At 36.9% G+C, this 26,709-nt stretch overlaps 1 protein-coding gene across 1 annotated transcript in view; it reads left to right on the top strand.

Moving 5' to 3' along the window:
- Positions 1 to 26,709, top strand: part of PARD3B (par-3 family cell polarity regulator beta) — a 970,516-nt gene that overhangs the window by 770,381 nt on the left and 173,426 nt on the right. The window contains exon 19 of the mRNA XM_076005852.1: positions 8,647 to 8,757. Within this exon, the coding sequence (XP_075861967.1) occupies positions 8,647 to 8,757 (111 nt within the window). The remainder of the gene's footprint in view (positions 1 to 8,646; positions 8,758 to 26,709) is intronic.

Here is a 26,709-nt window from a genome sequence, read left to right on the forward strand (position 1 = left end):
GTTGCGGAGATGACACCACCAGTCTGTGAGTGGTGAGTTCAGAGCCATTTCCTATGGGGACCGTTTCCTTCTGCGGGATCAATCTGTGGTCAGTGCGGGGTGAGCCGGGGCAGGCTGGGCATGGGAAGGAGAAGACAACCGTGCAACCTCCCACAGCCGATAGAAAAAAAATTAGAAATCAGGTGCGATTTGGTCTCAAAACACTCCTTCCGTTCCTAACTTTCCAGTTTCCAGGGCAAAGGAGGTAGAGAAAAGGGAAGGAAAGAGGAAGAAGGGGATGTTGTAGGTGCACAAAAGAGAAGGGAGGATCTGGCTGCTGACTGAAGTCTGAATTCCAGCCATGGGATCTGTTCGAGTCGCTGCTGGGGTTTTACGTACAGGCCATCAGTTGTGTCTGTTTACTTAACCAGCCTTCAGAAAAGCCCAAAGACCCACTTAAAAATAATAATAATAAAAAGGAAAAGACATACATTCTACTGCTTTGAAAGTAAGTAAACATTTAATAAAGAGAAAAGCCTCTTTAACTATTAAGAAAACATAAAAATGCAAAAAGACCTGTTTCTGTAGTGCTCCTGTTAAATGTATTTCCCAGAAATAATAAGCATTTAGTCTGAGCCACTAAGTGCTTGCGATTTGCCCACCATGTTTTGAAGCCAGTTAAGAGTGTATGAAAGCAATTAATCAAAGTTCACTGCGCTCCTAGAGTATTTCTTCTTCTGGAAAGCAGAGGGATAAAGTAACTTAAAACTCAGTATGGTAGTGACAGTTAATAAGCTTTTTAGAGTCCCTGTGTGGATCTGAAAATCATACCTTATTAGTATCTTTATCCTTCTTGCTCACTCATTCATGCTTATTTTTATTTAATTTTAATTTTGGCCTCTTTTTTTGTAAGTTTTCCTTTTTAATTTTTTTTTTTAACAGAGTGCTCCTTTAGTAACCTCAAAGTAGTTTTTATTTGCTACCAAAATGCTCAGTAAAAGCAACTGCCCAGTGTCTCACAAATCTCTTACCTGATTCTTACAAATCATCCTTCCAGAGGCCCTTTGTTTTGTTTGTTTGTTTTCAGGAATATTGCTTATTGGAGATGTGTGTTTTGCATTACTTTCTGGACCCTCTAGAATTCTTTCCAATGTATTCAGTATTTCCAAATCCATTGCATTTCCTAGCCCCTCAGCATAGGGAAAGCAAATTAGCTCAAGGATTCCCAGCCGCTGAATTTATCCAGAGAGCTGCTTAAGGCTCTAGCCCACAGATGTTTTATCCACTTAGGCAGAAATCGTAGAATGTCTTAGGACCTCCCAGCTTTTTAATCCTAAGAACAAACATCAACATATTTGAGATCCGAAGTCTCCCTGCTTTGGAATGAAAAGTTGCCATGACCACCAATTTAGGAATCATATCTAGGAGTGAGCAATGGATAACACAGAGAAAAGTAGCTGCTTAAGGTAGGCAGTGTTGGCCTTCAGGGGGTAGTAGATAAAGATATCAGTGGCTAATATTAAACAGGTTTGTTGCTTTCACCTAGCTGGCCATCCTCTTGGAAACGTGTAAACTTACCCAAAATAAATGTCTAAACAATATACCAGAAATTAAAATTTTAATTAGAAATCTTAATTCCAGTGTCTCAATTGCCTTTTAACCCAGTTAGGGTTAATAAGAAAGATTTTTAATATTGAGTTTTTCTTCAGTTATTAAAGCACCAACTCACTCAGTTTCTTGTGTAAACATCCTATAAAGCAAATCCCTGTCTACTTTTTCATGCCATGGAGTAGACTTTGTGGACTTACAGAGTGTAAAATACGGCACTGCTGTGGTGAAAAGCACACTGGATTTTATAGCTTTTCACCCCCACCCTCCTTAAAAGTCACAGGCATTAGCCATGGCAGCCAGCGTGGGAGGCCAAAAACTAAAATTAAAATACTTTCCCTTCTTCATCAAGATTAGTTTGCAGCAAACAGAAATCTGTTCATTATTCTATCAATAATACTAACATAAAAGTAGAGGCCGGGCGCTGTGGCTCACACCTGTAATCCTAGTTCTTGGGAGGCCGAGGCGGGCGGATTGCTCAAGGTCAGGAGTTCAAAACCAGCCTGAGCAAGAGCGAGACACCGTCTCTACTATAAATAGAAAGAAATTAATTGGCCAACTGATATATATACATAAAATTAGCCGGGCATGGTGGCGCATGCCTGTAGTCCCAGCTACTCGGGAGGCTGAGGCAGAAGGATCACTCAAGCCCAGGAGTTTGAGGTTGCTGTGAGCTAGGCTGACGCCACGGCACTCACTCTAGCCTGGACAACAAAGCGAGACTCTGTCTCAAAAAAAAAAAAAAAAAAAAAGTAGATAATGCCGTTAGGTACCCAAAAAAGGGGGGATGGGGATGGGAACTCTAATTGGTCACTTTTCACTGAATTTTTATCAGATTCATTAGCTCTCAAATACAGTGGGAACCAGGTGAAGTAAACAAGGAAAGACCTTTATGACATATATTTTAGAGAGAAGCAATAGCTGAAGTGCGTAAAACCATATGACATTACAATACATGGAAGTTAATTTCATCAGCATATGCATATGCTAATTCAGAATGCAGTTTAGAATACATCAGACAACAGAAACCTTTTATGGGTAGATTTCAGAATAAACTATGGAAATAATAGTCAAAGGCCTGTGAACTTCTCTGCCCCCATATTGTGCTTGAGCTATTTCAAACTGTATAATTTATGAAATGATAAGGAACTATCATGCCTAATTTGTAAGGCAGCTACTTAACAGAGTGGACAAACCATTATCCAAGTCCAGAAAACACTATGACTGTGAGGTCTGTGCTTTTTCACATCCGAGATGGTTTTGTAGATATATAACTTTAATATTAGTGGTGACTGGATTTTGTAGCCTTTTCCAAAAGCATCATTGACACCCAAAGACATTTCCTGATTGTAGGAGGAGAAATATATACCTTGTTTCAAACTTTTCAGCTCTCTTTGGATTCATCATAGCTACCAGCTAATTTGGAACAAGAGTGAATGAACTTTTTTCCTTGCCTGACTGTGTAGCCCTCATAGGCCATCACTCAGGATTGCTTTTATATAGTATGTGCACTAAGTGGAAGTGGAAGGGTCGATGGTAATAACTGCATAAACTGCCCAGTGGGATCTAAGAGGAAAATTGTAGATAGACAGAACTTACAAGTGAACAGAATGAAGAAGTGAATTAAATGAGAGACTAGACATGAAAAAAGCCAAAGATAGTACTATATATATTGTGAATTTGAATCATTCATCAGTGTATGTATTGGAGTCTGGGAGGAATATGAAAGTCCTCATTACCTAGACAACCCAAGGAAAGAAACAGAAGAATATATTTGCAGAGGAATTGGTAGGTAACTACTAAGAATGATATCAACATCTTTATCATATAGAAAACAATAGGATACCAGTGGCTTGTTTAGTTAGTTGGCCTGAGGGGTTAGATATTTGCCTGACAATTGATGTTGTTAATGGTTAAATTCAACATGCATAGCTAGTGTGATGTGTAGTGGTTGCTCAGTAATGAATGAAAGAATGAACAAACCATCATCAAATTCCACTTTCCCAGATGGCTGTTTAGAGCCTCTCTACCTAGGCAACATTAGTGAGGTTTGTGTTGGGTGTTTTTCTATAACTCCTTCTGAGGTTCTTGTGTACCTTGTGTAATTCAATCTCTGTTGATTTCTTCAATTGTACAAAGAAATCTCATTTTGCAGATAGGAACCATTTTACTTATACATGTTGCATCTTAACTGATAAATTAGTTGTCTGGGACACCATCTGCCTCTTTGTCAACTCTATGAACAAACTGGTTTCCTCTCCTTCATGCTGCTTTTCCTGAGTCTCCTCTCTCCCTTCTAAGGCTAATCTCCCCAGAGGTGCTGTGCATCTCTGTCCTCTTCCCTTAGAAAGAACTTTATTCTCCTGATACCAATGTCCATAGCAGCCTTATTCACAAGAGCCAGAAGGTGGAAACAACCCAAATGCCCATCAATGGATGAATGGATAAACAAAATGTGATTATGTACACACAATAGAATATTAGCATTAGAAAGGAATGAAATTCTGATATATGCTACAACATAAATAAACCTTCAAGACCTTATTCTAAGTGAAATAAGCCAGATACAAAAGGACAAATATTGTATGATTCCACTTATATGAATTATAGTCAAATTCATAGAAACAGAAAGTCTCTAGAATAGTCAAATTCATAGAGACAGAAAGTAGAATAGTGATTACCAGGGTCTAGAGGAAGGGGAGAATGGGGAGTTTATTGATTTGGGTACAGAGTTTCAGTTGGAGATAGTGAAAAATTTTGGAGAAGCATAGTGTGTTGGTCATACAACAAGGTAAATATATTTAATGCCACTGAACTATATACTTAAAAATAGTTAAAATGGTACATTTTATTCATGTATATTTTACCACATTAAAAAAAAAGAAGTTTATTCTTCTCTTTCTTCCATCTTCAACATCTCACTCTCTCTGGGATTTTTTTTTTCCTATCAGCAAATAAAGTTTCTCTGGTATAAGCCAAATTGAAAACCTTCATCAGCATTCCACCACTCCTCCAGCTGCCACCTCCCAGCCAACTTTTTGAAACGGTTGCAGAGACACACACTTTTATATTAATATGCTTACATGCTATTCACTCTTGCGATCACGCCCCTTTGACTTCTGCTCATGCCACTCTGCTGTGCCTTGCTTTGAATGGCTTTCTGTTGACAAATCCAATGAACACTCTTCAGTCCTCACCTAGCTGGACTCTGAGCAGGGTTCCCAGCCGTGGACCACATCTTCATTACACCCTTCTCAGATTCTCGTGCGACCACACTCTCCTGATTTCCTTTCTATCTGGCTGACTGTTCTTTCTCTATCTCTTTTGTCCACCCCCGCCTCCTTCCTGTATCCAACCTTTAAATGCCATAGTTTCTTAGGACCTGGGCATGGGCCCATTCACTTGGATGTCCCAGAGGCATACTGAAACAATCATGGTGTAAATTGTACTTTCACCACATATCCACCGGCCTACCATTTCCAAATCACTCTTCTCTGGTCCAAGCCACCATCATCTGTCACCCACACTTCTGCAGTCATCCCCAACCAACTCTGCTGGTTTTATTAATTGTTCTGCTTTTACTTGCTGTTGGTTACTCCGGCAATCAGGGTAGTCTTTTAAAACTACTTACCACATCATATCACCTCTGCTCCAAAGACTTAGTTACTCCTGTTTCTCCTCTACCAGCTCCTGAAATCTGCCAGTTTCATCACGTGGCTTCTCCGTGCCTTGAGTGACTAAGCAATGACTGCAGACGAAACCCCCAGCTTCCTTCAGACCTGTGCTCGTGGCCTTTCTGCCCACATCCTGGCAGTGTCTCTCCTCTGCTCTCCTGGCTTCAGCCATCCTGGCCTTCTTTCACTGCTTGGAATGCGCCAGCCAAACCCATGTCCTTGGCACGTGCTGTTTCTTCCACCCACAGGCTTCTCTTCCACACTGTGCTTGTCTGGAACCTCTCACTGTTATATTCTCAGCTCAAATGCCATTTCTTCACTGAGGCCTTCCCCAAGCAATCAATTCCCTGTTATTGTCTCTCCTAGCATCCTTCATAGCACTTTTCACAACTGACGATTACATCTTTATACTTGTTAGGTGACTGTCTCCTCAATAAGAATGTAAATTCCATTAGGATAATGTGTGGTTTTGTATTGTAAAATAATATCAATTTATATCAAGTGCTTATGACAATATCCAGCACATAGTTGATGCCTAATAAATATTTTTTAAATAAAAAAAAAAGGAAGAAAATTTTCCATGAAGCTGTTTCATATAACCTCTATGGAAATAAACAGAAAAGTGGACAGGTGTTTTAAGCAAACTTATAATTCATGAACATCTAAATTTACATAAAGGGTATGTTGAAAGGTGATTTTTCCACTTTACAAAAAGATCCATCATAAGATTCTTTAAACAGGCTTCCCAGGTACATGTAAAATAAGATTTTATTGATTAAAACCATATGTTTGCACAGAAATGTTCAAGAAAATATCTTTTATATAAAACAAGGTTGACCTCTAAGCAATTTCCTTAAGGCACCTAGCCCAGAATGGCCAACTCTCAAATTTCTAAGGTAACAGATAATGGGAGGCCTGGAATGCAATGGATATTTGAAACCCTAGAATGCAAAGCAGTAATTTTAGCCATACGGGGTCCTCATGACTTTTCTCACAAAAATAGCTAATGGGAAGATAAACCAACCCAACCTCTCTTTCTGTATCTCAGTGAAAGTAAGTGTGGCTGTGAAATGACCCCCAAAAAGACTGCTCTGGGAAGGAAAACAAAGGCTTGTAAAAGCCACCAAATTGATGCTTTCCTCCTCCCTCCACCCTCACTACTACCACCACTGATAATTAAATTGTCTGATTGCAAAACTGGAAAAAGAATTCAGTGTGTTAATAAATAAAATGCAATTAACTTCTCTGGGTCTCAATTTCCTTGTCTTAACAACGTGAGAGTCCTTTTGAAGATTACCGTTTTATAATGCTGTTCTCGAACCTAACCAAACTTTACAAATAAGGTAATTTGTAATCATTTTCTCTAATAAAATGAGTTTCACAGCTATTTTTGCCCTTCTTACTGGAAACTTTAATAAAGGATCATGAACTATAAATCAAAACATTTATAATATCTGTGGAACTATTTTATTTGACTATTATTGACAGTTCTTGCTAAGAATAAAATACTTTGCAGAATTTACTTAAAACTAACATTTTTTTGTCAAACATACTCCACTATAATGAAAGCATAGTAAGCTATTCTTTAACTGTAGTACAAATGAGACATTTTAGCTGCCAGAAGGAAAGATGATTTATTGGGTGTGGTAATAAAGATCAAGGTAGACTTGGGAATGGGTTAGTTTTGCCCTTCAAAAACAAGACTACTTTCATCTCAAAAAATCCAAAGCTTCCAAATTTAGAAGAAAATATGTGGGACATGGAAAAAAAATAAGCCTAGTAGCTATAAAGCTTTTGGCAACGTTTTTGCCCTCATCAACTTCCTGAAGCATGATTTCTACCCTGACTTCCCAAAATTTTGAATATTTTGCCCAAATACTATTATATGTAATGATATTTTGAGGGAAAATTATCTATCTAAGTGATATACTAAGGCATTAACTTCTCACGTGAACATACTTAGAGGAATGAGGCTGATCCTAAGACCAGCCTGAGCATGTGGAATTTGAAAAACCTCCCCAAGTTATTTGGATAGATGAATGGAGAGAAAGAGAGATAAGGCTAGAACTATAAACATACATACATACGTGTACACACACACACACACACACACACACACACACGGTTAAAATTTACTACTGTTTAAACAAACAAGGAATAAATGGGATTTCCATCAATTTAAGAAGAATCTTTACCTTATGTGTACAATATGCATAATTGCATGATTTTTGTCCCAGATTATTAGTAGAGCATCAGGTGGTCATTTTCTTTTTTCACATGTGCTGGTGCTGAGACCGTGGAATATTGCATCTGGAGAAAATGTCTATTGGGAAAAATGCCTGTCATATAAGAATATATCCTAGTAATAATTTAATTACATCTTCTTTTTTTTTTTTAATTTCAAATGTGCAGTTTTCACTTTCCTAAAAGTGCTAAGGAGACACAGTGTTCTTGTAAAGCAGCATAATTGCCACAGTGCGCATTTAACTCCAGATACGCAAGGCAGCCAGGAGTGCTCAGAGCACACTCACCGGGGCTGCCTTGGGAAGCTGGGTCCTGCGCTAGAGAGCGAGTGTGCGTGAGGGAAGGAGTGCCATGGAAGCCCCGACAGATTCCAAGCTCAGCCCTGCACTGATCCAGTCGGGAGGTCTTGGTCAAAGCTCAAAGGCTCTCAGAGCTTTCGATTCTTCACTGGTAAAACGAAAGTGTTGAACTGAGTGTTCTTTGAGGTCCCTGTGGCACTATCATCATATAATCCTATGAGTTTAACCTTAAATGTCAATGACACTAGAGCTTGAGGGGCCTTTTTAAAAGATTGTTCAATTTCTAGTTATATTTTAATGATAATCATTCAATTTTTCACTCTCTATCGAATTAATACTTCAACATTTTGACTATCTGTCTGTCTGTCTGTCTACCTAACTATCTAAATAATCTGGGGAGAGCTTCAAATTACACATGCTCTGGCTGGTCTTCTTCCTACTGACACATACATGGGGATCAGAATCTCCTCACACTAGGACCTGACATGTACATTTTGAAGGAAGACCTATACTCTAGGCACCCAGAACAATAGAAAAATCACAAATCCAGCTCATGTTTCTGTCATCTTCAGAATTCCATAAAAGCACATGATATTGCGCTTGATGCATAACAAATAGGAGTAAAAAGAAGGAGAAAAGGAAAGAAGAAGGGAAAAAGTGAAATTCAGTAACCATTATGTTTCTGCTTTCGTTATCTTATTTTACTTCCATTTTATGCAAAATGATCTTATATTACTTAAAACGAAGAATTGTGGCTTAATGAGTTCATCCCAGAAACATCTTACCTTTACCACAAAAACAATATATTATTAATAACCACCTTGTCCTCCTTGTTCTACCAGGTTTGGAAAGAAGAAAGAGGATAAGGGTGAGAAGAGTGAGCAGAAAGCCCCTCTGAAGCGTGGTGGCCTGAGAGAAGAGGAGCTTGAGAGAATGAAAGAAGAGCGCGAAAGGTAAGCAGACATGCAAAGGCCCTTATTTTGTTTGAGCCCATGGTCTGTGTTTAATTTGGATATTGCCAACAATCAACTGGAGAAATGTTATTTTAAGAAGCACAGAGGTTGACTGATACAAAAGAAAAGGCATCTGTTATAAAAGGAATCTCCCTTTCTGGGGAATTTTTGTAATATTTAGAGAAGAAATTAACTTCATGTTTTTATTATATTAGTACTTATAATTCCATAATACACTACCTCCAGTTTTGAATAGAATAATGCATGTTTTCTCTATGGTTGAAATGATGAGGTTTTTTAAAATAGAAAAGTCGTTTTGATATTTGTGTTTAGAACTATCAAATTCCCATAGTCTGTTCCTAATATTTGTCAAGCCATTGTAGGCCTTCTTAATTTTATTCTGTTCAATCCGTTTAGGTACTGTAATTTGAGAAGTACATGTCCTTCATTTTTTAAAAGCCACTGTCTTTTATTAAGCTATCAGCAAGCTGAAAAGTATGTTGTCCATCTGGTAAAGGGCCGGATTCATTTGCTGAAATAATGACAGTTTGCAAGGGCTGAGTTCTCCTGTTTGAGGAGCTTAATGTTCCATTTGGACAAGAGGTCCTTCACATATCTTTGATGTTAACTCTGGCACTTATCCCAAGTGGATGTGTAAATGTCTGATTTTCAAACATGTAATTGAATATTCATATTTCTCCTGAAAATTCTTTGCCTTCGCAACTAAACGGAGCTTGGAGAAAGACTGAGATTATGACAAAACTAGCACATAATGTTAAGTATTTGATTCTGACTTCATCGTATAAGTAGTTAGATTTGTATAACCTTCCACCTGCTTATTAGTTACATTAGTTCTTTTGGTTTTTATGGAGTCAGTTCTTATTTTATTATGTAGGATGCGTACTAAGAAATCATATCTATTCATTGTGTTTTCTTGCACACAGCAGTCTAAGAGTATCTACTGTTAACCTTTGACCCCTATCTTATAGTCTATTCCCGTTGAGAAGGCTGACTTATCCCTCCCAATAGCGAGGGAAAAAGCTATTTAGTCCTTTCTCATTTTTGAGAGGTTGATAAGCTCAGTTCTAAGGTCACTGGAGCAGTTAAAAGGAAATCAAGTGTTTTACATTGTTGTTGACTATTCACCTGGCAGAGCTACCCCAAAGACAAGAAAGATATTCTCCATCATAACCCAAGATTCAGTAATCCTATAATGTGAAACGTAATTCAGGCGAAGATTTTAATGCAGATATTGGCAAAGGCATCTGGGAGGTGAGCCTTCATAGATCTTCACGCCTCCCTTGACTTCTCTTACTGAGGCTCAGCCTGCCTTGTCTTCAGGAAACTGAGCTGTTTGCTAGAATGCAGACTTGACATTTTTTTGTAGCTCTGTGCTTTCTTGGGATGGGGAAAAAAAAAAAACTCTTAGTAGCTGGGGAGCTGTATGCCAGCTAGAAAATTGATAACCCATAAAATAAGGTGGGTTGTCTTTAAGCAAGAGTTCATTTCCTTGCTGGTTTTGCCTTTAGGAAGCAGGTGCCTGAGGGAGTTTTGTTCTTAAAAGCAGGGCTGTAAATTCACCTCAGCTGGCTATATAGGCTTCAGGTCCAATTTTTTAAAAATATGTCTGGTCAAAATAGTGAAAGAACTGTACTATTTAGCCTCCATTTAGGCCACTTCCCACACATGAACACATAAAACACATCTGATACAGGTTTCCTAGAGACAACATTGTCCCAATCATGTGCTGGGGGAAGGCATTGGGGAGTTGATTTTATGGTTGGGTGCTGTAGAATTAATGACCGAGGGCATGTCAGCAGCCCAGGGACTGAGGGCCACAGATGGTGGAGGTGGAGGCTGAACATCTGGCATTGCTCCCAACCCTTAAGCCCCGATCCTTGGCTCTCCATCCATAGGAAACCAATTCACAGCCTTAAAGAACTCAGCAAGTGTATCACTCTTTGTGGTAAGGCAATGGAAAAAAACGTAGAATAAAGTGAGAAATAGTGATGGAAGTAATTGTTGTCCTTTTTCCCAAATGCATTTTGAAATTTGTTTCCTTCACATGATTCAAGACATCCTATTGCTTACTTGTTTCATTCTAGCTGTCATGTGTATAATAGTTTTTCATTAACATATCCCTCTTTCAAAGTATTTAAATCACTTAAGTAAAATATATACCATATAGTATTGGAGCCAGCTTGTGGCAGCTTATAAGAACCAATTGTTAAACTTTCAAGAATTTTGCAGTCTGGTGGTTATACCATCAGTAGTTTGAAATTGTCATGGTGTGAGTATTTACAACATAGTAATTGGCAAATGCAGTAAATTGGATTTAATTTTTTTCAAAGAGCCAATTTACCAGAACATCATTGCTAGTCTATAACACCTATCTTTAGTGCATATTCAGGAAACAATTATCAAAAATAAATGCAGGAAAAAAATATTTAAATCAAACCACATGACTTCTTATAGCAGTGCTTCTCAAAATGTGGTCCATGGACCATCTGCATCACAGTAAATCATCAGAGGACCCTGTTAAAAATGAAGATGTCTTAGCCTCATACCACACTTGCACAATCGAAATCTTGGGAGTTAAAGCCCAGGAAACTGTGTTTAATAGGTAAGCTCAAGGTGATTCTTTAGCTTTCTAAAGTCTGAGAACCACTGACCTAGAGGGACAGGATTTGGCTGAAACATTAAACTATTCTTATCTTATGAAAAATATTCCACAGATTTTTTTCCCCAAGAGGACTGAGTGACCCAATCTACAAATATTGTCTTCTTTCCTCATGTGCCCTCTCTGAAGCAACCTTCCTTACTGGCACAGTCTTTGGTAAACACATGAGGAACCCTAGCCAGTGCTCACTCACCTAAGGGAATTTGGATCACTTGCCCCCAGCACTCCTTGTGCACACAAAACTTGCAAAAGCAATATTAGTTAATTAAGAAAATTTGGGGAACATAAAAACTATAAAGAAGACTATTAAAACCATATATAATTCTACCATAATCCCATAACCACTATTAATATTTTCATAATCTTTTTTCTATACATATATATTCGGCCCTTTATATCAGTAGGTTCCACATCCATGGATTCAACCAACTACCGATTGAAAATATTCAGAAAAAAAATTCCACAAAGTTCCAAAAAGCAAAACTTGAATTTTCTGCACCCTGTGTACTACACTGAATCCATGTGTGTGAAATGATATGTAGGCATTATATTAGATCTTATAAGTAATCTAGAGGTGATTTAAAGCATACAGGAAGACGTGCATAGGTTATATGCAAATATTACCCCATTTCATATCAGAGATTTGAGCATCTGTGGATTTTTATCTGTGGGGTGTCCTAGAACCAATCCCCCACCGATACCAAGGGATGACTGTATTTTCTTTGAGAACCTGATATCCTATGCTATGTATATGCCAGCTTGCTTTTTCCACAGCATTAGATGGTGAACATTTACCCATGTCATTAATGTTTTAAAAACATGTCATTTTGATCACTGCCTAATATTCTGTGTGATCAATATCCAGTAAATTACTTATCTTACATTGTCAAAAATTTAGTCTGTTTCCATTTTGCACTGTATCAAATAATACTTGGATGGGTATCTAGTTACAAACATTCTTATTATATATTACCTTTTAAATCATATAATTCCTACTAAAGGTTCAATTTTCTTATAATTGTTTTACCCTAAGAATTAATGTAACCTCAACTCTAAATTTTAGGATTATATTATCCCTCCTCATTTGTAGCATTATTTTCTTATGATTTTTATATTTCATTTTAGTTTATCTACATATTTAATTTCTGATATAGAGCTGTTTTGATGCTATATACAAATAGTTCATTCATAGCTATACCTATGAAAAGGTCAAAAAAGCCATAAAAGGTGATTTGGGTTACTAGATTAGATTGGAGGTTATTGGGGGTGGAGCTCAAAAAAAATAGATTGCAGGAATACAGAGTCTAGAACGGTGGTTCTTAATGGGAGGGTGCAATTTTGCCCCCTAAATGACATTTGGCTATGTCTGGAGACATTTTTATTGTCATAACTGCAGTGGGTGGGGGTACTGCCTTATACTGCATAGAAGCCAGGAATGCGGCTGAACATCCTACAACCTACAGGACAGCCCTCTCTCCCAACAATGAATTATTCAACCCAAAATATCAATAGTGCAGAGTTTGGGAAGCGCTGTTCTAATCTCCAGGCTTCAGAAAGAGCCAACAGTACTTTCCCAGACATCAGAATTGCATAGACTGGTGTTCTCCTGTGGATATGCAGAAAAATAGATGTTAGATGACATAACCCTAGAAGGATTATTTAGCTATTTGAGAATCATACCCAAAGATTGCTGATGAATATTCTACCAACATAAGCTTGCAAGAATAAAGTTTTCCTCGAAAGTGTATTTTTAACCATGGCCTGCTGAGCATTGGCATTAGTGATGGTGACTTGTTGATCCAATTGAGAATGCCAAGAAACCATGGGGGTTGATAATATTTAATACATCCGATGACAGAATCATCTGGAACAATGGACTGAATTAAACATAAAAAAAGTTAATAGAAATAAATGTAAAGTCTTGTGTTTAGTCCAAAAATGAACTCTACAAACACAGGATGTGGAAGGTTTGATTTAATACCAAATCCATGAAAAATCTGCCTGATGGTTTTAGTTGAGGGTAAGATTAGCATGAGTCAACATGCAGATATGCCTGCCAAAAACATAATCTGGTCCTAAGCTACGTTACTGGAAGTGCATGTGAAAAATAAAGGAAGAAACAATAATTCCTATCTTACACTACTCAGATCGCACCTGGAATATCCTGTGCCTCTCTCTCACACAGAGAATGGGGACATTAAATCTATGTGTTATGAAAAATGTTGAAGGACCTGGGGACATGTAGCTTACAGAGTGAGGACCTCACTGATTTCACATGCTTGAAGAACTGTCACATAAAGGAGAGATTAGATTTGTTTCATAGCATCCTTTTATTCTATTCTGTCATACTTTATCAATCTATTTGCTTATTCATTCATTTATTTATTTTCCATATTATTTATTTTCTTATCTATTTTATTTTCTTATTTATCTCTTGAGGATACTTAATGGAGCATTATTTTAAGGAGGTAGGCTTCAGCTAAATAGAAAAGAAAGCATCACAGAACTTTGAGTACATTCTGAGATGATGAGTTTGACGACACTCTGGAAATGTCCAATAAGAGGCTCATGACTACATTTAAAAATGATTAATTCATTAGGTAAATATTGGGCTAGATCATAGTTTTATAAACTTCAATCACTGCTGTATTTCCTTTATTGTCTCAATTACATTTATACATATTCAAATAAATAAAATGTTATATAAAAGCCATGTAACTTAGCTCATGTAATTAAGTACATTAAGCCACATGCCATCTAAAATCCTTTTGTATATCTTTAATGCTACATTTGTCCTTAGATGATCTCCAGGATCCTTCCCAGATGTTAGAGTCTGAGAAATATCTAAATACCTAAGTATGGACACATTTACTTTGAATTTTCTAAAGCAACCTTTCTTATACTTACTGGAACTCTTGGCATTGGTTCATGGTAGTATATACACTATTCTTATCTGAGTGTTATAAAGCCAAGTTTCTTGCTCAAGATTGTGTAGTAAGATTTTCTTTGTCTCATATTTGATGTCCTGAGCTTATGATGTGTCCCCTCCTAACATAAGTCAAGCGGCTCTATTGCAGTAAAGCCCTGCATTAAATAAACTCATCATTTTGTTTATGCTTCAGTGACATTGGCCATAATAAAACATTAGTTTCAAAGGCCTATATCCATTGCTAGAATTATGAACCTAATATTATAGTCAAAAATTATTTCTCCTAGAATCTTTTATCAAGCGAAATTAAATTAGCATTTTCCACACAGATTATGTAAATTAGTATCAAGAGCTGAAAGCAAGAGATTGTCTTAATATGTCAGTAGATCTATTTTTTGTTGTTTTTTAATTCTAAGACCTAAGTTTGCAACATTTTGCAAAGTATAAAATTAATCAAATTCTTGAACCAAGAAAGGACCTAACTAAAAACTAATATTCTTAATACCTTCTCAAAAATCAGGTGGAGATTGGTTAAAGAAAAATATCCCACCCATCCCCAACCCATCCCCTGCCCATTAATTCAGGATTATTGTACTGGGGAAAATATCTTCACTGACACCAAAGACTGTCTTACATTAAAGTTCCAAATTACTGACCCTGAAATAAAATTTCAGTAAATGAAATTTCTTACTAGAATTGGAAAAAAACATTTTAGTAACATATGAGTTATGTGCTCCAAAATCTTCTATTACTCTTAAACCATGTCAGAGTTTATTTTGCAGGAAGCTCATTTTTTTGTATTAATTAAACATTGCTTTTGTCGATTTTATTAGAATCTTAGCAGGATAAATGAGGAGATGGGATGGGAAAAAAGAGCCAACCTCTCCAGCTTCAGCATTGAAAGTATGAAAACATATGGCTCTTGTTTTCAACAACTAGCCTGAACGGAATGTCTAAGTGAGAGTGAAGCTAAGACTTAGGAAAGTTAATCGGTTTCAGTGTCTGAATTCAAGGTTCTTAGTTTTCTTTCCTTTTGGGAAGCCTTCCAAGAACTGCAGAGGCTTCTCCCTTGCCTTATCAGCTGAGCTGCCTGTGGCCTGGTCCCTTAGTTTAAATCAATACATGTGTTTTTGATATTTGGCAAACCAAGATTTAATTATGCAGCTGCAAGTTCCCCACATAAACGAAATGCATCTTAGAGATATAAAAACATTCAGAAACCATTTATAGTTTGAGAATTCAAGTGGGTGAAAATCTATTCCCAACCTCTCAGCATTTTATTTAATTACGGAGGATTTTTATGTTACTGGAAATTGAAATGAAAACCAGAATAAGGCTAGAGTTTATCCAACATTTGTTCATACTGAAAAAACGATGATGCTTATTATGGTCTAAGAAGGAAAAGGAAAGTATTACATTCTGAATTAATATTTTGGTTGTAACCTACATACATATAACACTCCTAAATACATAGAGCAACAAATGAATTGATAGGATTTTGTCCTTATTGTATGCTAAAAAGAGTGTATATTTTATTAAAGAAACCAGAAGGTTGATTTCTTTAATTTGCCAAGTGACTCTCGATAATTAATTATTTACCGAACTTAAACTTTGGCACTATTTAAACTGTCGAAAACACCCCTGTTTTTGGCGTGATTACATATAAATGATTAATTCAGCATGGTTTTACTCATCACTGAATACCCCTGTCTTTTGCAGTAGAATTTGCTAGGTCTTGTGGTTTGGGCAAAATAAAATGTTGGAATGATTCCCAGTTTTAATAGTCCCAATTTATTATTACTACTGAACCCCGATCGGATCATGGACTATATTAGATCCCAATTTTTCAAAATGCCCCCAATGTATGGCTCCCTTAGAATCCTGATAAAAATGTGTATTTGAAAGAGGCTTTGGTTGGCTAAAACATCCGGTTAATTACTTTTAGATTCTTAACAAGATCATCACTGCATGGAAGTTACAAAAATCTTACTAAATGGTGTTTCTAAGGGCAAGGTCATGTTCTCATTTTATGCTGACAGAAAGAAGCGATCATATTTCTGTTTTCCATAGTACGAACCATCTCAGTGAATAAAAAGAGATTATCTATATCCCAGTGATTACTATTGATGCTTGTGTTGAGGGAAGAATAACTTTCTCTCCTAGAATAAAGATTAAACACAGAGAGAACACAAACATAATGGCATAGTGGTCATATATACCCCCACTAACCCTTTACTCAGGGGGCATCTTTCAAATTTTACCTCTAATTTGGGGAGGGAGGTAAGAGGGTGAGACATAGGGGGTGCAGGTGGCTTTGATATTTGTGCATTTATTTGATCTTTGTAACACCTACATTCTCAGAAATGCTTGCAGTCACCAACAAAACTTGGCACATTACCATATTCCTGTAGACAAGAGATGGGAATACCTATATCCTAATGCCATGCCAGCATTTTTTATGAGCCAAAATCCTTTTATGGAACTTGAATCAATGTTAGAAGTGCTGTATTAGCAACTACTTGTCAGCCAAGCTGGATTAATACATAAAATGAATCACTGACTAGCATGCTTTCATTCCAACAGCTATGCAAACTTCTATAAAGTACACCAGCTCTTTAAAAATTGTTTTAAAAAAATACTCTCATATTCATATACCCTGGAGTAAAATAGTACTTTACTGTATATAGTTGTAGTGGTGTTGAAAAGGAATTATACTGAATTACCTGGAGTGATTCCACAGAAATGTTTACAGTATCCAATCTGACAAAAACTTGGAAAGAAATTTTAAATTTTATTGATCCAGGATATTTGGTTTTAGTATACACATATTAAATAAATATATATATTCAGTATAATCCACAAACTATTGTAATTCACTGGATTTTATGCCAATCAGAAATACAAGATCTGTCTCTCAGAGATATAGGTTGAGTAACTCTTATCCAGAGTGCTTGGGATTATAATTGTTTCAATTTTTTTGTATTTCAATGCATATTTTAATAAATTCCAATAATCCGAAATGCAAAATGCTCCAATGAGCTTTTCCTTTGAGCATCATGTCAGTGCTCAAAAAGTTGCAGAGTTTGGAGCATTTCAGATTTTGGATTTTCAGATTTGGGATGCTCAGCCTGTACAGATAAATTTGTTTTAATGGAGATTATGTACAGCAATAGCAGAATTTGAGAAGAGCATTTTCTGTGAAAGCTTTGGGGGTCTGAACTGGGTAGAAAGCCGTTTGGTGACTAGAATTTAGAAAGGATAGATCCCATTTTATCACTTGTTTTCATGGTTTGGATACACTACTTTTGAGGATGTATTCTTTTAGTCTCTCTTTTTATTATCATGAAATAAAATGGTAATAATAATACTTAAAGACTCAGTCTTATACATTTTGTTTGGATAAAATGCTTTTTAACTCCTAAGCCCTTTAGAAAAAAAAAATTGAATAAATAAAAGTTAAGTGAATCCAGAATATTTCCTGTGGACTATTTTGAGGCTGGACAATGTACTAGTAACCTTAATTTACTAAAGTGCTCTCAACTGTGTGGACATATCAAATAATATTTTCTAGAATTTTTGAAGTATTCATCTTCTTTCCTTATTTGAACACATGTTGTATCCTATTTTGGAAAGCTTCCATGACAACACATCCACTCTGCAGGCCAGGGTGGTTTTTATCCACATAGGTTGGCAAACACTATGCAATTTGAAAGGATGTATGACCTATTGTCTTCTGGAATCTGCTTTTCCCCCCTCATATCCTTTATGTAGAAATATTAACCTAAGCCTGTGATTTACAAACACAAAACTTTGGATATGCTTTTTCCACATTTCCTGGGCAGCTGTTTAAATCAGTGATTCTCAATCTCTGGGGTGATTCTGTCCCTATGGAGCGTTTGACAATGTCTGAAGACATTTCTAGTTGTCACACTATGAGGAAGATGCTACTGGAATCTAGTAGGTAGAGAACAAGGATGTTTATCAACATCCTATAATGCACAGGACAGCCCCCTACAGCAAAGAATTATCTGCCCAAAGATATAAATTGTGCCAAGATTTAGAAATTCTATTTTAGATAGATGATTGGTAGGTAGGTAGGTAGGTAGGTAGGTAGGTAGGTAGGTAGGTAGGTAGGTAGGTAGATAGATAGATAGATAGATAGATAGATAGATAGATAGATAGATAGATAGAGATATAAATAGAAACATACTATAGATATTTAGTAGACCTGCAGTTGAACCTGAGGATATGCATTTTGAAACAATTTCTCAAGTGATTGTCATTTATGGCCCAACTTTGGCCATAAATGTTTGGGACCAACTGATCTAGGTCATGGCCCAGGGGCAGCATGTGGCCAAACAGGAAGATTACAAGGCCCAGGAGCAGGTTAAAGACCTGACTGCACATGGACATACTGTCAAGCTACTTAACTGCTTCAAGCCTCAGTGTTCTCATCTGTTAAATAAGAAGCCTGTCTTTTAGATTGTTGTGAAAACTAAAAGTGATATGTATGAAGCAAGCGCCTGGTTTAGCCTAGGTGCTTGATTTTATTTTCTGACCTGCTTTGGAGATTAAAGCCTCAAGATAACCCATTCAATAGCCTTTGGGAACTTAGAATGCTCTGAGACACACCATCTGTGAAAGTTGCTGAATTGGATCCTGTTATGATAAAGAAGGCCAACTTGAGTGCAGACTTTGCCCAGCTGGGAGTCATGCCAGATACTTCCATTCAAGAAGCTTCTCTGCATTTCTTATTGATCAGCGGTTGCTCCTCAAGCACAGTGAGCTTGGCATGAGACGGCAGCACCGTAGTGGGGAGTGCTGGCTGCAGCCAGTGCTTGGCAGCATGGAAACACGTTCAAGGAGAAGGAACACAAATGGCGTGGGTTACTGCCAGCCCCTCCAAGTCCAGGGGCGTGTGACTGCAGAAAACACTTGTAACCACAGTCATTAAATTCACAAAATCCTCACATTTGCATTTCTATTATATGCATTACATTAAAGGGGTGGTAACTATGGTCTGCTAATATTTCGAATCCAGTCTTCAGTGGAAACTGAATGAAAAAGTGTCCTTTTCTCTCCCTTCTACTCTCTCCCACCTACCTGTCTTTGCCCTGGAGTTTAATTATTTAATGATGTTACAGTATGATTTCAGATTGCCATCTGAAGGAACCTGACCCGTTTCCCAGGCTCAAACTACTGCCTCTTTCTGCTTTGTGTGCTTTGTTGGACTTCAGTATTGAGAGTTAAAGAGGTTGGAGTGCTTTGGGCTGTGGCATAAAAGTTAGATGCTTCAAGAAATGACTGAAAAGTTGCCCTCTACACCCTGCTCTTATGAAGCAGCAATAACAATTGGCTGTTTAGATGAAAGATAAGTTTTCGTGTTCTTGGAGGAACTTAAATGTGTAATAATCTGTGAAATTATGGTTTCTTGAAGCAGAGATTATTAAATATGACAGGTTGGAGATGAGTCATAATAGCTTTGATCAAAGTCATTCCTCTCTCTCAAACTTCCAGTGGCTCTCTGTTGCCTATTGCATACCATCCAAACTCATTGGCCTAACATGTCTGACTATAACCCAACTTTCTAATCATAATCTCTGCTCCTGACCAATATTATCCCTATGCTCAGCCAGTCTGGAATGTTCACACTTTGTAAGATTGCCATAGCACTTTCTAGTGTCTGTGCCATTCTTAAATACCACTTCCCCTGTCTGGAATACTCTCTTCCAGCTTAGGTTGGTTCAAATCAATGAAAATTCAGTGAAGCTCACTTCCTGCATTATATCTTCCCAAACTACCTAAATTGGAAGAAATTCTTTCATATATACCCTGGGTCAATTTACTCAATTGTGCTACTCTTCAGTTCCTTTAATGCAAAGTGTGTACATAACCATCATAGTAATGTTTTGAGGATTAAATGAGACACTAAGGTAAAGCATTCTGAATAGAGCCAGGCATAAGGATGGTCAATAAATGGTGAGCTTACTATTTTTCTTAGTCTTTATTTGCAAGAAAATGAACATTAATATGAAACAGAATTGGGTTTGAAGCCTGGCTCTTCCCTGTACTAGCTGTGTGATGGTGTGTGTTTTACTGAAACTTTCTGAGCCTAAGCTTGCTCATTTGCGGGGTAGGGGGAAAGGAGAAATAATGTCTAGCCTTCAGTTTCTATGAAATTTACCTTAAGATGAAATACTTAAGATACCTAGAACTAGTTGGCACATAGTAGACACATGTTGTCATTACTATTGCTATTTTTCTGCATTGCATTGTAGATGTTTGTAGTTACAAACAAGCCTTCTCTCCCTGAGTAGCTTGCAATTTTCTTGGGGTTAGGACTATGTTGTAATCATTTTTCTATTTCTCTCAGCATCTAATATATTATGTTTCACAGAATAGGCACTCAATAAGTAGTTGTTGAATAATGGATGAATGAATGAATGAACAAATATAAAACCGCACTGATTTTAATTTTATTTTTCAAGTGAATAATTGCTACAATGGAACTAAGAAGCAGAATAGGCTAAATCAATGGTTGACAAAGCTATATAGTTTACAGAAATAAGACCTTCCCCCAGGCTATGAAATGGTGTCAAGAAACATGCAGTCATTTGTAACTGGCAGGAGGACAATGGAAATGGATCACTGAAGCATAGTGGCCAGTCTGTAGGACTCTCAACACTTGCATCCCTGTCACTGAACCGGACCCTGAGAGACAAGATCTTAAAGCGAATGAAATTCATCCACTTCACAAACAAATGAAAATGCTAAAGGCCTAGAGACTGGTGGTGGTGTTTTTTTAACTGGACTTTGGTCCCCATCCTCTTTAACTGGCTTAAATTTAACCAGGTAAAATTATTTTTAAGTACCATTCATTTTAACCTTTTAAAATAAAAGATTTGGCTCTTTAGGGAAAATTGAATCTGACTATATGAGATACACTGTCCTTGGCTTATTCTTTGTCAAAAGAGGATCTTTTTTTTTTGTGCTGTATGTTGAGCCCAGTCAGAATTCATGGTTATATTTCAGGGAGCAAGCATAACAAAACTAATGTAAATGGAGGATCATGAAAAATAGCAATGGCCATTTGAAATGTACCAAATTCCATAGAGCTCTGCTCTCTCAGGGAGGCAATATTGCTAAACTCCTAGTCCATAATTAGGAGTCTACATTACAATTAAATTAGAGCCTTTGTCTTATAAAATATTCTTTATATACACTGTCCTGCAATTTTATGTCTTTTCTCCAGGTCTAGATCCTAATTCTCTTGAAGCATAGATTATAACTTCTACTTGTTTTATTCCTTTACATCTCAGGAGAGAAGATATTTAGTAAAGTCCTAGTTGATTTGAAACTATAAAAAAATAAGATTTTTTAATAAGTTACATAATTTTAAAAACGAATGTTTTAATAAACAGTGGGAAAATAACTATGTATTAAAAAATCTTGTCAAAAATTTTTGCCTATTTTTGCAAGTATAGAGCCCTACTTAAAAATTACCTTGATTACAATAGTAAGCACCAGTTTTAAAAAGTAAAAAAACAAATGAGTAAATGAGGACTTGCTTAGACAAATCATTTTTAAAATAATAGTGAACTGTGTTATTGACAGTATCAACAGCTAATTAAAAATTCTATTAGTGAAGATGTAAAAGGTGGCACATTTCCAGATTGACGCTGAGGACATAGAAGTAATTGATATTTGTTCAATAATCCTAAAATGTTTCAGAGTCTCTAATAGAGGCTGTTATAGCCAGAGAAAGTTTCAAGTGCTAAAAATATATATATTCTAGGCACTTAAAGATATTTTCAGATCAAATACTACATCTTTGCAAAAAAAAAAAAGTATAAGGTTTTAGTTGAATGAACATCAAAGGATATTTTAATAGGTTGACTTTAAGAAAAAAAATCACTGAGTCAAGATAATGTGTGGTGTAATTCATATGTTTTTAATCTGGTTATAGTAGATGTAATAGAAAGTCAAAAGAGGATAATTTGCTAGTTGAACTTTTAAGTTTCAGAGCTGCATTTTGTAATGGTCACATAAATGAATGTATATTGAAAAAATCTACAATAAAGCCGGGCGCGGTGGCTCACGCCTGTAATCCTAGCACTCTGGGAGGCTGAGGCGGGCGGATTGCTCGAGGTCAGGAGTTCGAAACCAACCTGAGCAAGACCCCGTCTCTACTATAAATAGAAAGAAATTAATTGGCCAACTAATATATATATAAAATTAGCCGGGCATGGTGGCACATGCCTGTAGTCCCAGCTACTCGGGAGGCTGAGGCAGAAGGATTGCTTGAGCCCAGGAGTTTGAGGTTGCTGTGAGCTAGGCTGACGCCACGGCACTCACTCTAGCCTGGTCAACAAGCGAGACTCTGTCTCAAAAAAAAAAAAAAAAAAAAAATCTACAATGACCATTAAATATTCCACTTTGGTAAAAACAAGATCATAGCTTTAACAAAATGCCTTCAATATTATAGTTTCCCGCTTTTGACATTATTAAATCCAAATCAAATATAGGATTTTTTTACATAGTAGATTAAAAATTGGTATAATAATTCTTCTAGTTTTAACAATCAATTCTGTCCTCAATAATTATAGATTTACCTCACCAATTTCAAAGGATGGACAAGTAAGGCCTAACAGAGAAAGGTATTAAATGAAACCAGAGCATTTTACAAAATGTTATGAAATGGACAGTTAATTTTTGAGGAAGCGTAGTTCTTCATTTCCCAGCAAACAAGAATTCCATGCCAAGAAAATCAACATCAGTTTAAAATATTCCCTTCCCCAAATGTGTATATGACTTAAGATAAAAATGGATGCTGAATATTGTCAGTGACCAACTCATGCCATCAATTGATAAATATTCAAAGCAAGTAAATATACTCTACTGAAGCTAGTCATTCAGTCCTCATTGATCAACCTAAAATAACCTCCTACAGATATCAATTACCTTGGTGCACACCGCTCTTGCTCACATAAGCTTGACTCAGCCTGAGTTCAAAGAATTTTTTTTTTTAGAAATTGTGACATAATAAACTAATATGATGTGTGAGCCAACATGGGAATTTAAGTTCTCAAAGATATAGAGATTTTGCTTCTAAGCAGGAGAGAGAAACACATTTTAGTAAAAGCATGCCAATTAAGACAGGAAATTTGAGGAAGAGCTCCAACTATCACAGATTAGAACTAAAATATGTACTATGTTTTTACAACTTTTCCAGGGCATTTGAAAACATATAAAACTATACAGACATGTTTATGATTCTATTTACACATTCATATTTACATTGCCTTATAAATCAGATGACGTAGGAAAGGAATTTTTTTCATCCAAAGGAATATGAGCAACAATTTCAAGCACAGACTAGCTGAGGAGTACTTTACTTTTATTTTATTACTTTGTGGCATCTGAGGGCATCTTGCTGGTATGAAGAGAGCTTAGCTGTCTTAAATTACTTCTATCTGTGGGAATGTCTTTAGTGACATGGCCATAGGGGCCAGGTGCTGTGGCTCATGCCTGTAACCTTAGCTCTCTGGGAGGCCAAGGCAGGAGGATCGCTCAAGGTCAGGAGTTCAAAACCACCCTGAGCAAGAGTGAGACCCTCCCCTCTCTAATAAAAATAAAAAGAAATTAATTGGCCAACTAAAAATATATAGAAAAAATTAGCCAGGCATGGTGGCGCATGCCTGTAGTCTCAGCTACTTGGGAGGCTGAGGCAGAAGGATTGCGTGAGCCCAGGAGTTTGAGGTCACTGTGAGCTAGGCTGACATCACAGCACTCTAGCCCAAGCAACAGAGTGAGACTCTGTCTCAAAATAAAAAAAATAAATTAAAAAAAAAAATGACATGGCCATGAGTGTGGCTAGAAGCATGTGTGTGCATTTGTGTGTGAGATAGTTACATAGATAGACAACATGCCTATAGGCTTAACAGGGCCTGCCAGGTACTATACCACTGTCACCTCGTGAGCATTTAATAACCATTCCTTGATGGATTGGGAAGGTAGCATTTTTAAGTTTAAATGAATGAAGTTTAAATTAACGAATACATTACTTGCTTTCATGCTATATGAAAGGATACTGACGTAGAGAATTAGATAACTTGGAGAAAGAGGGAAATGTTGAAAAGAAATGAAAAGGAATGTTGGGGTATGGGGATTGGAATACTGTGGGGAAGGCAACACTCACTCTTGCATACTTCTTCATCTCTGAAATTCTGCCGAAGCCCTGGGCCTGTAGGCGAGCAGCATGCACCAAAGTGGATTTGTTAATTTTCTGAAAAGAAAACAGTTGGTGGCTCGAATAGTTAAGGCAACATGCTAATAGGATTAATACATACACTACACCTTTTTATGGACAATTGATGCATTAAAAAAAATCACTTAAGTACCCACTGTGGTGCAAGTACTGTAATAGTTGCTAAGGACTCATTTTTTAAAAGAAGGTTTCTTTGTCATGAAACGATTTGTAATTCTCACAAGTGGCCACAAACTATACCTCCAACCACAGGTGAACATCTGCAAATCTAGTCTCTTGGACAGAGGCCTTCAAGCTGACGGAACAAATGAACACTTATTTTCAGGAGGAACACCTGAGAGGCCACTGGAGCATAGAGCAGGGATGTCATCTTCATATACAAAAGGTAGCATGTTCTATCTCATAGTTTACTGAATGCATCTCTTTGTCGTAGCCTCCAGCCTAGAGCCCTCCTTGGAAGATCAGTTGAGCCCTCTTTACCTTTCATTGAAGGACAGAAATGTTCCTGAATCTGCTCTACATTTAACAGTCATAGCTGCATTTCAGACAGGACCTCCTCTAGAGGCTGGCCTTCTCTGGGGGACCCCACCAGAGCCCTCTCTTGCATGCTACCCACTTTATGTGCGCTTGAAAATCTAACAAGCATGTGTCTTCCTAATTGTCGGCACTCCTTGGATAAACTGTCAACTAATCCTCACCATCTTGTATTCTCTTATGTCTTTTTTTCCCCCCTTTTCATATTTCTCATATGAAAGATCACTTTACTTGGTCACTATTCAGTTGAAGAGTTCCAAATTCAGTTCTAAAAGCATGTAAGAAAGATGTATACTTTGACGAATTTAGTAATTTGGATCATTTGGAGAATTAACATAATCGATATTAGGTCCCTAGATCTTTTTCTTCACGATACACTGTCACACATTTGAATCTGAGGTTAAATTGAGGTTATATGAATTTTTTCCACTTAGAGGATTTGGGTAGATACTTTCTGCTGTGATTCTCTTTTGACTTCTTATTTTTGGCCTGAACTCTTTCATAAAATCAGCAAGCATTATTTGAGCAGCTGAGCACTTGGGGAGAAATGGAAAGATCCATAAAACATAACCTAGTCCCTGGCCTCAACAAGTCCATGATTAAGAGGGAGGAGAGAGACCAACACACAAATAATTATAATAAAGCTAAAACTGTGAGAAATGTACTGTAATGGGGTTTAAAAATGCTATATGATCACAGAGAAAGCAGCCATGAAAAAAGTGTTGTAGCTGGGACAACAGAACAGACTTCTTCATCATGCAATATTTCTACACCCTTGTGATGAAATCATTAAATTCAATTATAAAGTACAATTTAATGCAGCAGCAAATTAAAAGAGACTTTTAAAAATTTAAATTCTTAATCCCATGAATAATATATGGTATTTTTGCTACTAACCAGAGAGGAATTTTAGACTCAGGGAAAAGTTTCATTTGAAATTTAAGGGATTTTCCAAGCAATCAGGGTGTTTTCTATTTTAATTTCTTTTTCTAAAGCTGACAGGATACAGTTGAAAAGTTTAGGGCAAAACTTTTGGGAAAATAGCATTTAGTTGAGTCAGGCAGATAACTTTGGGTCATAAATTTTTATTATGAAGGTCTAGTCTGCAGACAAATTGAAGATTTCTTTAAACACTTTAACTATGAACTGAAATTTTAGAAGTCTAAAAAGTGTTGCCAAAATATTTCTATAGATAGGTGGGTTACATACTATCCATCTGTATTTAGTACTATGTGCTTCCTATATATATGGTAACATAGCACCATAATCAAAAAAGGTGGAGCAAGCTGAACCATTGTTGTAGTTTTAAAAAACTGAAGAAGCCAACTAGAGTGAGCAAAGGCCAATTTTTTCCCATCCATTCCCATGGACATGGGGGACCCCAGACTACCTGGAAAAGCAAGTTGCATATTCCACACAATTCACTTACCCTTCAAACTTTCTCAAGTTTGTAATTATACCAAAACTCCACGATTCTGGGCTCCACTAACCAGATTATTTTATAATTCTCCTGTGAACACTCTATAAGAGTGAAAAAGGAAG

The sequence above is a fragment of the Microcebus murinus genome, chromosome 8 (genome assembly GCF_040939455.1).
Source record: "Microcebus murinus isolate Inina chromosome 8, M.murinus_Inina_mat1.0, whole genome shotgun sequence".
Lineage (NCBI taxonomy): Eukaryota > Metazoa > Chordata > Mammalia > Primates > Cheirogaleidae > Microcebus > Microcebus murinus.